Below are 13422 nucleotides of genomic sequence, written 5' to 3'. Positions count from 1 at the left end.
AAAAAGAATACCTTGGAAGATTGGCTTGCATGCAGTGCATGCAAAAGAAAAGAATCGCAGGTGCTTTGATAAGTTTACATATTCATTACTATTCAGTCGCGGAATTCACTATTGAGCTTGACCTGCATCTTTATGACCTGCATTACGTTAGACACAAACCAGGCGATGACTTAACAAAAAAGGCCTATATATAGAGCGCTACGTTTGTTTTAAGTTCTCATTGATCTAGAAGCGTTCGAATGAGCAAAAAAGAAAAAATATATACATTTCGCTTGTGAGGTTTCTTTATTTTATTCTCGTTCCTACTTATATGCAGCATCGGGTGTCATATTGATCTGAGTTGCCGTCGAAGTTGATTAAAGAGCGTGTTTCACCTGCAACCAATATGCAGCACGCTGATGTGACCGCATGCAGTTCCGTCATCCACGACTTGTAGAGTAATTTATAAAATGTAGTTATCATCCAGGCATTTCTGAAACGAAACACACAGCGTGTACAGTGAGATCATATAACTACAGTTAATCAAACTTTAAAGATGGCAAAACAGTTACAAACTTCAGTGGCTTCGCAGTAAGACATGACGAACATCATAGCTAACACCACAAGAAAACATCCGTTATATCCCTTTTCCCTGGCGACAAGACTCTTTTTGTACGCAGGCACATAATTTCAGATGTTGTAGGCATTATTCGGGCTAATATCGCACAAAGTCCATATCTATTCGCAGTCCTTCCGCTAGGGCAATTCAGGAAACATAGAGAGGCATAAGGATACACAAGGAGTTTTATGATAGAGATCCCAAGAAACCCTCCACCGAAACAAGTAAAAACGCACCGCCTGAAGCTTACAAGTTCTCAAGAATCGCGTTTTTTCAGAAAAGATGGGCCATCCTCCATTAATATAATCAAGTACATATTGTTCCCAGTTGTTGCAGCTACTCAGCTGCAAGCAAACATTGTTAATTGCATTCAACTTAACAATTATTATGTACAGTTACGTGTATTTTAATTAGTGCTCCGGATACTGTGCGATAATAAAATTGTAGGAATTTGAAAGAACCCTATACCTGGCATCTTTCCAGGCAGGTATATTAGCCCGTTCGTTTTTTTTTTTTTTTCTAGCTGCTAAAGAAAGCCGGCGAAAAATCAAAAATAGCACGTGGCTAACCGTTCGACTGCATCAAAAAGCAGCGCCTTCGTACAAGCTCCGTAGCAGTTAGTGGCGGAGCTACTGCTTAATCTGGTGCACCCCGACCGCGACAGCGCAGCGGCACAGATCACCCATTAACTCCTGTGGAACGTGTTAGAGGGCGCGGCTTTTTGATGCGGGCTAGGGTGACTCGATGTAGTGCGCCGCCGTACAAGGTGGTGACACCTTCTGGCCTGCGCCGCGGCGCCGTTTTGCTCCGCTGTCGCCATATTGGGGCGAGTCGCTTGCTGCACCCGTTCCTTACAGCGTTGGTAAAACAGCATTGTTGGGGAGCTTGCGAAGGCTTCCGTGTTGTGCGCCAGGTGCTGGGCGATTCAACAGTGTTCAGTCCCAAATACCAGCATGCCAGGGTGTTTTGTACCGCTGTGGGCAGGCTCGACAACGAAAGGCATGCGCTGCTGTTTTCGCTTTCCACTTGATAAGGAGCGGAGAAATGTGCGGGAGGCGTAAAGACTGGAATGCGAATGATAACTCGAAGATCTGCGAGGTAAGCCATAACGCCTATGCTGCTTCTCATAAAAGTATAGCACCTGTCCGCTTTTAGCTACTAGCATTGTGTGGTTAGAATAATGCCGCGAAGCTTGCTTTTGTTTGTTTGATCGTTCTTAAAGCGGCCGGCACGCCGCATTATCAGTTTTTCTGTGACGCGAGATGCGACCAGATTTATCTGGATTGATCCGAGCCACGCGCGACTATGTCGGGTTCCAGAATATTGTCCTTGTCTTTAGCGTGGTACCTCGAAGTTTCTTAGCGGCTTTAAATTGAGCTCGGCCGAGAGCGGCGGGCATCCTGTTCATCGATGACAGCCGAGCACGTTTGCTGCTATCGCCGCCGCGAAGTTGAAAGAATATAATCTCGGAGCACGGCAACCTTCTTTATGCGAGCAAAGAAGTTTTAAGCTTTGTTTCTTCTTGCGAAAGCAAGAGACACAATCGAAGCCTACTGCATGTTATGCACTTTATAAACTCTCATGCCAGACAGCACCAAAAGGCGTTCCTTCACAAAGCAGTGAATCTAGTTAAGCAATTCATCGGCTCGGGCATCCCAGTTGGCCAACGCAGACATTACTGCACAGTAGTCATTTCCTCTGAGATCTATGCATGCAAGCATCCGCTATTTTATTTCTGTGTGTAAGAACACTCTAAGAACAGTTTACACCCTTTGGCGTGCCCCTTCTGCCACACAATAATCGTCATCTGCCTTCACGCGTTTACTTTCTTGAAAACGCCGCGCCCGCTACTTTCCGGTCGGGAATGCTATCATCCTGATAACGCGCATGCCGTTCGTTACTGGAAAATACCGGGCTCGCAGTGTTAAAGAAAGGAAACGCATCAAGGCAGATGACGATTATCGTTGTGTGGTAGAAGGGGCACTCCAAAGGGTGCAAACCCTTCTCAGAGTGAAGCGCTTATGATCGCGAGTAAATGTCATCATCATCGGTATCAGCCTGGCTACGCCCATTGCACGGCAAAGGCCTCTTCCATATTTCTCCGACTACCCCGGTCATGTGCTAATTGTGGCCATGTTGTCCCTGCAAACGTCTTAATCTAATCCGCCCACATAACTTTCTGCCGCCCCCTGCTACGCTTCCCTTCGCTTGGAATCCAGTCCGTAACCCTTAATGACCATCGGTTATCTTCCCTCCTTAATACATATCTTGCCCATGCCCATTTGTTTTTCTTGATTTCAACTAAGATGTCATTACCTCGCGTTTGTTCCCTCACCCAATCTGCTCTCTTCTTATCCCTTAACGTTACACCCATCATCCTTCTTTCCATAGCTCGTTGCGTCGTCCTCAATTTAAGTAGAACCATTTGTGTAAGCCTCCAGGTTTCTGCCCCTTACGTGACTACTGGTAAGACACAGCTGTTATACACTTTTCTTTTGAGTGATAATGGCAACTTGCTGTTCATGATCTCAGAATGCCTGCCAAACGCACCACAGCCCATCCTTATTCTTGTGATTATTTCAGTCCCATGATCCGGATCCGCGGTCACTATCTGCCCTAAGTAGATGTATTCCCTTGCCCCTTCCAGTGCCTCGCAACCTATCGTAAACTGCTGTTTTCTTCTGAGACTGTTAAATATTACTTTAGTTTTCTGCAGATTAATTTTTAGACCCACCCTTCTGCTTTGCCTCTCCAGGTCAGTGAGCATGCATTGCAATTGGTCCCCTGAGTTACTAAGCAAGGCAATATCATCAGCGAATCGCAAGTTACTAAGTTATTCTCCATTAGCCCTTATCCACAATTCTTCTCAATCCAGGTCTCTGAATAGCTCCTGTAAACACGCTGTGAATAGCATTGGAAAGATCGTATCTCCCTGCCTGACGCCTTTCTTTATTGGGATTTTGTTGCTTTCTTTATGGAGGACTACGGTGGCTGTGGAGCCGCAATAGATACCTTTCAGTACTTTTACATACGGCTCGTCTACACCCTGATTCCGTAATGCCTCCATTACTGCTAAGGTTTCGACTGGATCAAACGCTTTCTCGTAATCAATGAAAGCTATATATAAGGGTTGGTTATATTCCGCACATTTCCCTATCACCTGATTGATAGAGTGAATGTGGTCTATTGTTGAGTAGCCTTTACGAAATAATGCCTGGCCCCTTGGTTGACAGAAGTCTAAGGTGTTCCTGATTCTATTTGCGATTACCTTAGTAAATACTTTGTAGGCAACGGACAGTAAGCTGATCGGTCTATAATTTTTCAAGTCCTTGACGCCCCCTTGTTTATGGATTAAGATTATGTTGGCGTTCTTCCAAGATTCCTGTACACTCGAGGTCATGAAGTCGCGAGTAAATGTACAAGACCTTTATACACCCGAATTTGCTGACGCAAGCGCATGCTAAGCAAGAATATCGGCCGACGCTGCATTACCTGCCGTATCTGCGCTCGCCCCATCATGGCGGACGCGAAGGCAGTGTCTCCACCCTGACGGCGCGCTACATTGAGGCACCCTAATGCGGGTTGGTGACGTTATATTTCTTTTCCTTTTTCGCGGTATTTCTTGATCAGCCGGAAAAAAATAAGCGGACAAAAAGTACCCGTCTGAAGACGTGGCAGTTTTAGGTTTCCTGTTTCAATTGTGTACAATTTCTGAATTTACTGCACGCCTTTACAGCAAGTAATTAATAATGAGGTAGTTGCAATTAATTAATACATTCAACGACGCCAACAAAATATTTACTGGCCGCTGCTCTACTCGACTGGACAATATGCGCTTGGTTATTGTCGAGTAGAATGGTGCGTCCTTTAAAAAAAAAAACGGGATGCGTGCGACACCCCGTATATATAGGGGAATCATTTTAAAGTTTTACAGAGTTTTTGAAGATCACCTGTTGCAAATGACATAATTCTAGTCCACGGGCTACATAGTTTAAGGAGGTGGACATTACTGACACATGAAATCGAAACCCGTATTCTGGTAAATAATAAAAAGCCACTAATTAACTTAATAATTGATGTCTTTACAACACATATGACAATTCACCAATCGCAGCCAATGAGTTTGTAAAGCGTATCCTATTGGAATTAACTTCCCGATTGAAACCACTTGGGAGATATATGCGCCATCGAACTCGCCATAAATATGCACTGTCGTTCCCCTAAAATTGTAGCAAAATGGCCCCTTAAGCATTGAAGCACAAAAATAACTGGAACGTCCATATATGTCTTCCCATAATTTGGGAAATAATGTGTCGCAACTGGTGTGATCGGGCAAATTAATTCCAAGTGGACACGTCTTACGAACTTACTGGCTACAATTCGTAAATTGCAATATGTACCATAAAATAATTAGTTAGGAAGTTATATCAGTGAATTTTCGTTAATTTAACAGTGAATTTTCGCTTAGAATTTCGCCATCCACAGGCATAAATTGTAAAAGTAATGGTCATGTAGCTTCATGCTGTTAACAAACATGCATGCTCATTGCTGAAAAAGTATCCGCTTCAGCTTTTCAGTGCATTACTGTAGGCTGATTTAACTGCCAGACAAGTGTAGTAGATCACGAGCGAAGTTCTTTTACTTTACCCACTGCCGATATGCAACCTCTGTGGCATAAATGGAAGACGTCATCTCATGCTTGACAAAAGCAGCATTAGTTCCACAGCCACGACGGCTGGCATGCACTCAGAAAAATTCAGCTTTCATGACACGTTCGCATCTGAAGTAGAATTTTGTATTTCTACAAGTTTAACACAGCTGTCGGATGATTTACCGCCAGGAAAACAAGAACGAAAGTTCTTAATTTTGTTACGTGATGCGCCTCCACTTTTTCCCGCCTCTTTCTGAAAGCGCCGGTAGCGAAAGTCTGCGCCACCCTTCCACCCACTCCCCTCTCCACGTATTTCCTCTGCTTGGCACTAAGCTGGCTTGAAAGTGAAGTGAGGGAGGGATCGCTGCAAAGCGCGAAGCATCCGGGCATTTGCGAGCATAGTGCATGCCGTGTAAGCATCCCCCTTTCTCTCTTGCGGTCAAGGTCAAACAAGGGGCGCTGTGGGCTGCGCTGTTCCCAGAAGTGAGCAAGTTCGATGCTGTCAGAGTTTCTGCAGTTTAGCGGGTTTCGTAAGCGCCGTTACCCTTCCTGCTCGGCGTTCGTCCGAACCCCTTGTTTTGCTTCGGCGCTGGAGCCTTCGTGCGGAGGAAGCAGTGGTGGTTGCCGCCCTTCAGCGCGACTTGGCATCACGGCACTGCTCATTCGCTGGTCGTGCCGCTATAAACTACATTTGTGGCATTGCCTATGATGAGTCCGAGTGAGCTTTAAGCAAAACATCTCATTCTTGAGTGAGCCCGAGTACCGACACATGGTCAATCGCCGGAAAGCAAAGAAGTGTGGCACGCGTTCCCAATAAGAATGGCACCAGACAACCAGCGTTGTAAACTAAGCTCGCGTCTGGAGCAAATGGTTTACTTGAAATAGTCAAAACGAAAATTAAGAGAACGATGGTAGCCTTTTTAGGCACAATGGGGGAGGAGGGCGATCAAATTTTTCAACGTGCGGGTAACAGTAAGGTGGGCACGGTTCTTGCATCGTGAGGGTGAGAGGTGAAAGGAGAAATGAGGGCATTTGACCACCTATGGCGCTAATGAACTATCTAATTCTAAAAAATGTACGGGTGTAAAAGTAATAACCTTGCATTCTGTCTGTTTCCTTGCTTTAAGCCAAGGATACAACTGTCGTTTTTTACTATTTTCAACTGCAGTTTCTTGCGTTCTTACAATTCTTCTACTATAATTAAAGGTGAAGACTTGGGACCTCTCGATGAATACTTGGACATGCTATCAAAACGTGAATAACGTTAACCCTATTTCCACACATTATGCAGTCAACAATTCTTTTCCCATAAAACCGCATTCTGGGAGATTCGTATCCGTAGCTCTGGGCGCGTTCTACCATGTGTATAACATGTATACACGTGTTATATTTTACGTGTACATACGCTATATACGTGTATAGACATGTATCTAAACAGTTACAAAAGCTTATTCGCGCTTTCTTTTTATTTCTTGTTTCTCACCACTTGGAACTCGATCCCCTACCGCCCGCAGGGGCGTCTGCGTCAGCAGGCGTTTGGTGTGTTGCGACATCACGTACCCGAGCACACGAGGGTTGGACCCTCCCGCGTGTAGCCGTGCGCGGCTTAGCCGTGTCTGGGGAAAAGCGGATCCTGGGGGTTGAGCCGATGCTGGGTGTTTAGACCTTTACGGCCCCCCGGCGGAGGCAACACACCTCTTCGGCCTCGGCTTCACATAGACGGCACCTCCAGGCTGACCCACCTGGGGGAAATCGGCAGTCGCCTTTTCCTGTCTCTCTCTTCGCACATCTTCGTCTTTCCCTCTCCCTTTTAGTCTTTCCTGTCTTCTTTTTCTTCTGATAACTTCCGACCTTCCTGGCGGCGAGGGTTAACCTGGTGTGGTATGACCTACCTTGGTTATAACATATGTCGTTATAGCGACGACGTACAGTTGGCATGGCAGGGCCTGTTTCACCACATACCCAGCCTTGTCCCCTTGTTGGGCTCGGTGGTGGGTGACTGGCATTGTCGCTGAATACTAAACATATTTCATGGGAACTTCCAACCCTTTTTCAACCGATCGTCCCTCTAAAAGGGGGCGCACCGATGCTACATTTCAGTTTTCTCTCAAACCCACTCAAACTTTCCCGAAATTTCACGTTGTACACAGTGAAAAACCTGACAAGAAGGCAAGAACGATTTCACCATTCATTGTGGCGAAGTATCTCACAGAGACCATTGGAGGCGGCTATAAAATCACCAAGCTGGCTAGTGGCGACTTGTCACTCGAATTGAAAGGCAAAGCACAACACGACAAGCTAACGAACCTTGTACAACTTGGAGACATCCCCGTCAGTGTAACAGCATACCGAACCATGAATACGGCCAAAGGCGTAATTTCTCACATTGACTTGATGGATTTGACCGAAGAACTCCTGGAAGGATGGAAGGATGAAAATGCAATAAACGTACAAAGAATAAAGATCAGACGGGACAATAAGGAGCTGCCAACTAAACACCTGATAGTTACCTTTGGCTCTAGCACGTTACCAGAGACAATAGAAACTGGATATATCAAAATCAGAGTACGACCGTATATCCCCAACCCGCGACGCTGTTTTAAATGCCAGAGGTTTGGCCACGCTTCCCAGAGTTGCCGAGGGCGGTTAACATGTGCAAAATGCGGCATCAATGATCACTCCGCAGATGACTGTAAGGCTGAGCCCCGTTGTAGCAATTGTAACGGTGGCCACCCTGCATATTCTCGATCATGCGCGGTCTGGAAAAAAGAAAAAGAAATAATTACGATAAAGGTAAAAGAAAACATAACTTTCAGAGAAGCACGACAGCGCATTGCACCAACATTTGCACAGAGCACATCTTTCGCCGAAGTGGTACGTCGGGGGGCAGTACCACAACGGCACTTGGCGGACGCCAGCGCCACGCATAGCGAGCGTGTGGCAACGCCACCTGCCCCCACGGTGGGAGCAGCGAAGGCTGCCCTACCTCTCCCGAATTTGACCCCAGCGGAGGCCCCTGCTAGTGCTAGCACCAGTCAGCACAGCTCAGAGGTTAACACAAGCCCATCAACCACCAGCACGGTGGGCTCCAAGGCCTTGTCTTCCGAGACAAGGCCTCCACGGAAAACACACCGCTCGCAAGAGCACGTGTCCAGTGCCTCTCAAGAGGCCATGGACACAACACCCAGTCAGAAGGCGCAGCTGACGCCTAAGGAGCGGCGCGATTTTCTCGACCGCTCCAGGAAAGACAAAATTCCAATTACAGGACCCCAAAAGGGCTCTGTAACCTAAACGATGTACATTCTCTTCGACACATAGCACAACATTTACTTTAATATGGATACACTAATTATTCAGTGGAATATCAGAGGCTTGCTTTGCAACCTCGATGGTATCCAAGAAATCCTTAATGAACTAACTCCAAAAGTGCTGTGTGTCCAAGAGACTCACCTGAAATCTAAACATAAACACTTCCTTCGTCACTATGTTATTTTTCGGAAGGATCGCGATGATGCTCTCGCATCATCAGGCGGTGTAGCCATCATAGCTGACAAATCTATAGCCTGTCAACACTTACAGCTACAAACGCCCCTTGAGGCAGTGGCCATTCGAGCTGCACATTTAACTAAACTGATAACCATCTGTTCCCTGTATATACCGCCGCATTTTCAGCTTCACAAACAAGAATTCCAAACAATAATAGATCAGTTGCCTGAGCCATATCTTGTGCTTGGAGATTTAAATGCGCACAGCAAGCTATGGGGCGACTCGCGCTGTGACGCGAGAGGTCGCTTGATTGAACAGTTCCTTTTTTCTTCAGGTGCATGTCTTTTGAATGAGAAGGAGCCCACGTATTATAACATAGCAAACAAAACATGCTCCTCAATAGATCTTAGCATTGCATCTCCTACCCTTCTACCTTACTTTAAATGGAAAGTTATTAAAAACCCATACGGGAGTGATCATTTCCCTGTAGTTCTAAGCACACCAATGGCTAATGAATGCCTTCCACAATTAGCTCGCTGGAGAACTGACTCAGCTGATTGCGACAAATTCAAAAACCTTGCTTCTTTATCCTTGGACGACATGTGTGCTTTAAGCATAAAAGCTGCGGTTAAATATTTTACGGTTTTTCTCCTTGACACCTCCTCCAAATGTATCCCTGTAACAAGTGGATTGTCCACAAAACGCCGTCTTCCGTGGTGGAACGATGACTGTCTAATAGCGCGTAAGAAGCAGAACAAGGCATAGGCTTTACTTCGGGATTCTCCGACGGCAGAAAATCTAGTCAATTTCAAACAGGTCAAATCCCAGGGTCGGAGAACGCGGCGACAAGCTAGAAGAGAGAGTTGGAGAAAGTATATATCGGGCATTAACACTTGTACTGATGAAACAAAGGTTTGGAATAGAGTGAAGAGAATAAACGGTCGGCAGCCTTACTCGCTGCCTCTGGTAAATACTCAAGGCGACAGCATGGAAGATCAGGCGAACTTTCTTGGCGCACATTTCGAACAGATCTCCAGCTCGTCGCACTACTCTGAAACATTCCAAAGATACAAAAGGCAAATAGAAAGACAACCATTAGAACGGAAAAGCACAAAATGCGAGGCATACAATAGACCTTTTTCCATGGCGGAACTTCAGGCAGCACTAAATAGCTGCAACAAATCTGCCCCAGGTTCTGACCGCATCCTATATGAAATGCTAAAACACCTGTCGTCTGAATCACAAAAAACCCTTCTTTGTCTCTACAATTCTATATGGTCTTCCGGCCACATTCCCTCTGCTTGGACAGAGGCCATCATAATTCCTATTTTGAAACAGGGTAAGGACCCTTTTTTGGCAAATAGTTATAGTCCTATAGCATTGACGAGCTGCTTATGCAAAGTTTTTGAAAAGATGGTAAACAGTCGCCTGGTCCACTATCTAGAAATAAACAAGAAATTAGACCCATATCAATGTGGTTTCAGAGAAGGCAGATCGACGACAGATCAGCTTGTGCACATGGAAATGTACATCAGGGATGCCTTTGTCCACAAACAGCTTGTATTATCAGTATTTCTTGACATGGAGAAGGCGTATGATACTACGTGGCGCTTCGGGATCCTTCGTGATCTTTCTGCAATGGGTATTCGTGGCAACTTGCTGAGAATAACTGAAAGCTATCTCTCTGACAGGACATTTCGTGTTAGAGTTGGAAACGTGCACTCTCGACCATTCGTACAGGAGACAGGTGTACCGCAGGGTGGAGTACTGAGCTGTACGCTATTTATTGTTAAAATGAACTCCCTAAACACCATATTACCTCGCACGCTCTTCTACTCAGTCTATGTGGACGATGTTCAGATAGGGTTCAGGTCGTGTAACCTTAGCATTTGCGAGAGACAGCTACAGCTTGGCTTGAATAGATTCTCAAAGTGGGCGGATGAGAATGGTTTTAGATTGAACCCCCAAAATAGCACATGTGTCCTGTTCTCAAACAAGAGAGGTGTACTTCCAGAACCAGATATTAACCTTAAGGGAGAAAGACTAACTGTCAGCCTTGAATACAAGTTCTTAGGTGTTATCCTCGACACAAAACTCAACTTCATTCCCCACTTAAAATATCTTAAAGAAAAGTGCCTGAAGACCATGAGCCTCCTCAAGCTGCTTTCTCGAACAACCTGGGGCAGTGACAGGAAGTGTCTGCTTAGCTTATACAAGAGTCTCGTACAATCACGCCTCGACTACGGAGCCGTGGTGTACCACTCCGCAACTGAGAGTGCGCTAAAGATTCTAGACCCAGTTCACAACCTCGGTATACGACTGGCAACAGGCGCCTTTAGAACGAGCCCCATTGAAAGTCTGTACGTCGAGTCCAATGAATGGTCCTTACATCTACGCAGGATTTTCTTAAGTTTTTCATACTACACAAAGGCAAAATCAGACACCGAACATCCATGCCATTCCATCGTTAGCGACCTGCGCGCTGCCACACTTTAGAGTAACCGCCCACGCATTAGAACCCCTTTGAGCCTACGCTTGGAAGCAATTTCAGAAGAAACACACATCCATCTCCCAGAAAATATCCTAATGTCTCCCACTCGCCTTCCACCGCCTTGGGAATGGCAGACCATGGAGTGCGATATCTCGTTTGTCGAAACAACAAAACATGCACCAGGGGCACACATACGATCACACTTCCACGAACTCCAAGCGAAATACTGCTGTGCCGAATATTATACAGATGCTTCCAGATCATCTGCTGGTGTCGCGTATGCAGCTCTTGGGCCATTTTTTTCCACCTCGGTTTCTCTAAATCCTAACACAAGTATTTTCACGGCTGAGGCGTACGCGATACTCTCAGCTGTAAAACATATCAGACAAAGAAATCTCAATAAGGCCATCATTTTCACAGATTCATTAAGCGTAGTAAGGGCCTTAATGAGTTTTCGAAAACATAAGAACCCTATTTTTAATAAACTATACACAAAACTATGCTTAGCCTTAACATACAACCAAAACATAGTCCTATGTCGGGTACCTGGCCATAGGGGTATAAAAGGTAATGTAGCTGCTGACGAAAGTACAACGTCAGTCGTCTTTAATGAAACGGATGTGAATAAACCCATAGCAGCAACAGAACTTAAGCCATTCTTACGCCACAAACTGAGGAAGCACTGGCAGGACCAATGGGATAATGCAGTAGAGAATAAGCTACACGTTATCAAACCAAAATTAGGGAACTGGATATCTGAAAGAACAGCAAGACATAAGGAAGTGCTTCTTTATAGGTTAAGAATAGGACATACCTACGCCACTCACTCTTACCTTTTGACGGGAAGCGAACCTCCGACATGTACCAAATGTGGCAAGAGGCTTATAGTTATCCATGTTCTTATCGAATGCACAGAAATAGAGGCAGAAAGAAAAAAGTACTTTCCCTCTGCTTATCTCCAACACTCACCATTACACCCAGCATTCTTTCTCAGCAATGAACCCCTTTTTACTTTTCAATCAGTATTAAACTTTCTAACTGAAACGGACACCTTACAAGAGATTTGGCCAGGCTACTTGTAGCACAGCCTCCACCTGGAGGTCGAAACTGCACCGAAACCATTTTCTAGAGCACGTGTCTCCCAGCCCTTGCTTTCAAGGCCTTGCTGAGGCACTAGTGCTACAGATTCTACATATTTTACTGATCATCCCTATCCCGTGAAACATCTATTGTCATCGAAGAAACGATCAATACCTGTCATTTTTAATATGTAGATATTCTTATTTTACGCACTTTAAAGCGAATAAATTTTAAGTCCTCTTTCATCTTCATTGCACCACATGCATATTTTGCACTTTTTAGTGAATATTTTAGGCCACTATACAGCCGTGCTTTATTACTCCTCGCAATTAACACTCGCATATCATTGAGAAGCACTGATCATCGACTTGGCGCTCTTTGGCCACATCTGGCCCTTGCGCCAATAAACACTACTAATCTATCTATCTATCGATCCCCTACCTTTACACCTGCACAGCTTCATTATTTTGTATGTGACTCTATGGCTAGTTTGATTGTACTTTATTCAAGAAACATTTTTCACCATGAGTCAGAGCTTTTTCCTTCCCTTGTTTTCAGTCCACCATTTAGTGTTGCAGTGTATTAAATTAACGATGGATCTAGTCTAGATTACTCGAATGCGCGTTTTTTTTCAACGACGCCAATGGGAAAATACCACCTCATATACGATAACACGCTGCAGTAATGCGTCGTCCCTCAAGCCCCTAAAAAAAGACACACTTCCGAGAACCTTGCATTGTGGAAATTATGACGGAGATACTACCTCTCGTCGCTGTATATTAAACCGTGTGCAGCTCAACCAGTGGCCGAGTCTTACATATAAGACTGTGCTTAGTGCGGGCATTTCCGCTGCAGGATTGTCATCACGATCGGAAGTGTCACGCACTGAGCAGCAGCGTGAAGCCAACGCAGCAAAGGCCATCAGCCTATCGTGGTCTTCCAGACTGAGGCCTCAACAGGCTATGTCGCCAAGCGACGTCCATCACAGTAGACAACGTCGTAAAGCTTACTCACCGAGGATTACACGCCCATCTTCTCAGAGAACGCTGTACCATCACCGTGAATATCCATTGCCATAGATGTCTAGCCCATTCGCAAACGTGTCACAATTTACGG

At 45.3% G+C, this 13422-nt stretch overlaps 1 protein-coding gene across 1 annotated transcript in view; it reads left to right on the top strand.

Annotated features, from left to right (window-relative positions):
* The first annotated feature begins 1419 nt into the window (after positions 1-1419).
* Positions 1420-13422, top strand: part of LOC140213723 (uncharacterized) — a 121850-nt gene continuing 109847 nt past the window's right edge. The window contains exon 1 of the mRNA XM_072284987.1: positions 1420-1696. Coding sequence (XP_072141088.1) covers positions 1668-1696 — 29 coding nt within the window. The 5' untranslated portion in view covers positions 1420-1667. The remainder of the gene's footprint in view (positions 1697-13422) is intronic.

Source organism: Dermacentor andersoni, chromosome 10 (assembly GCF_023375885.2).
Source record: "Dermacentor andersoni chromosome 10, qqDerAnde1_hic_scaffold, whole genome shotgun sequence".
NCBI lineage: Eukaryota > Metazoa > Arthropoda > Arachnida > Ixodida > Ixodidae > Dermacentor > Dermacentor andersoni.
The sequence above is the reverse complement of the archived record's forward strand: the minus strand, read 5'-3'. Positions and strand labels throughout refer to the sequence as shown.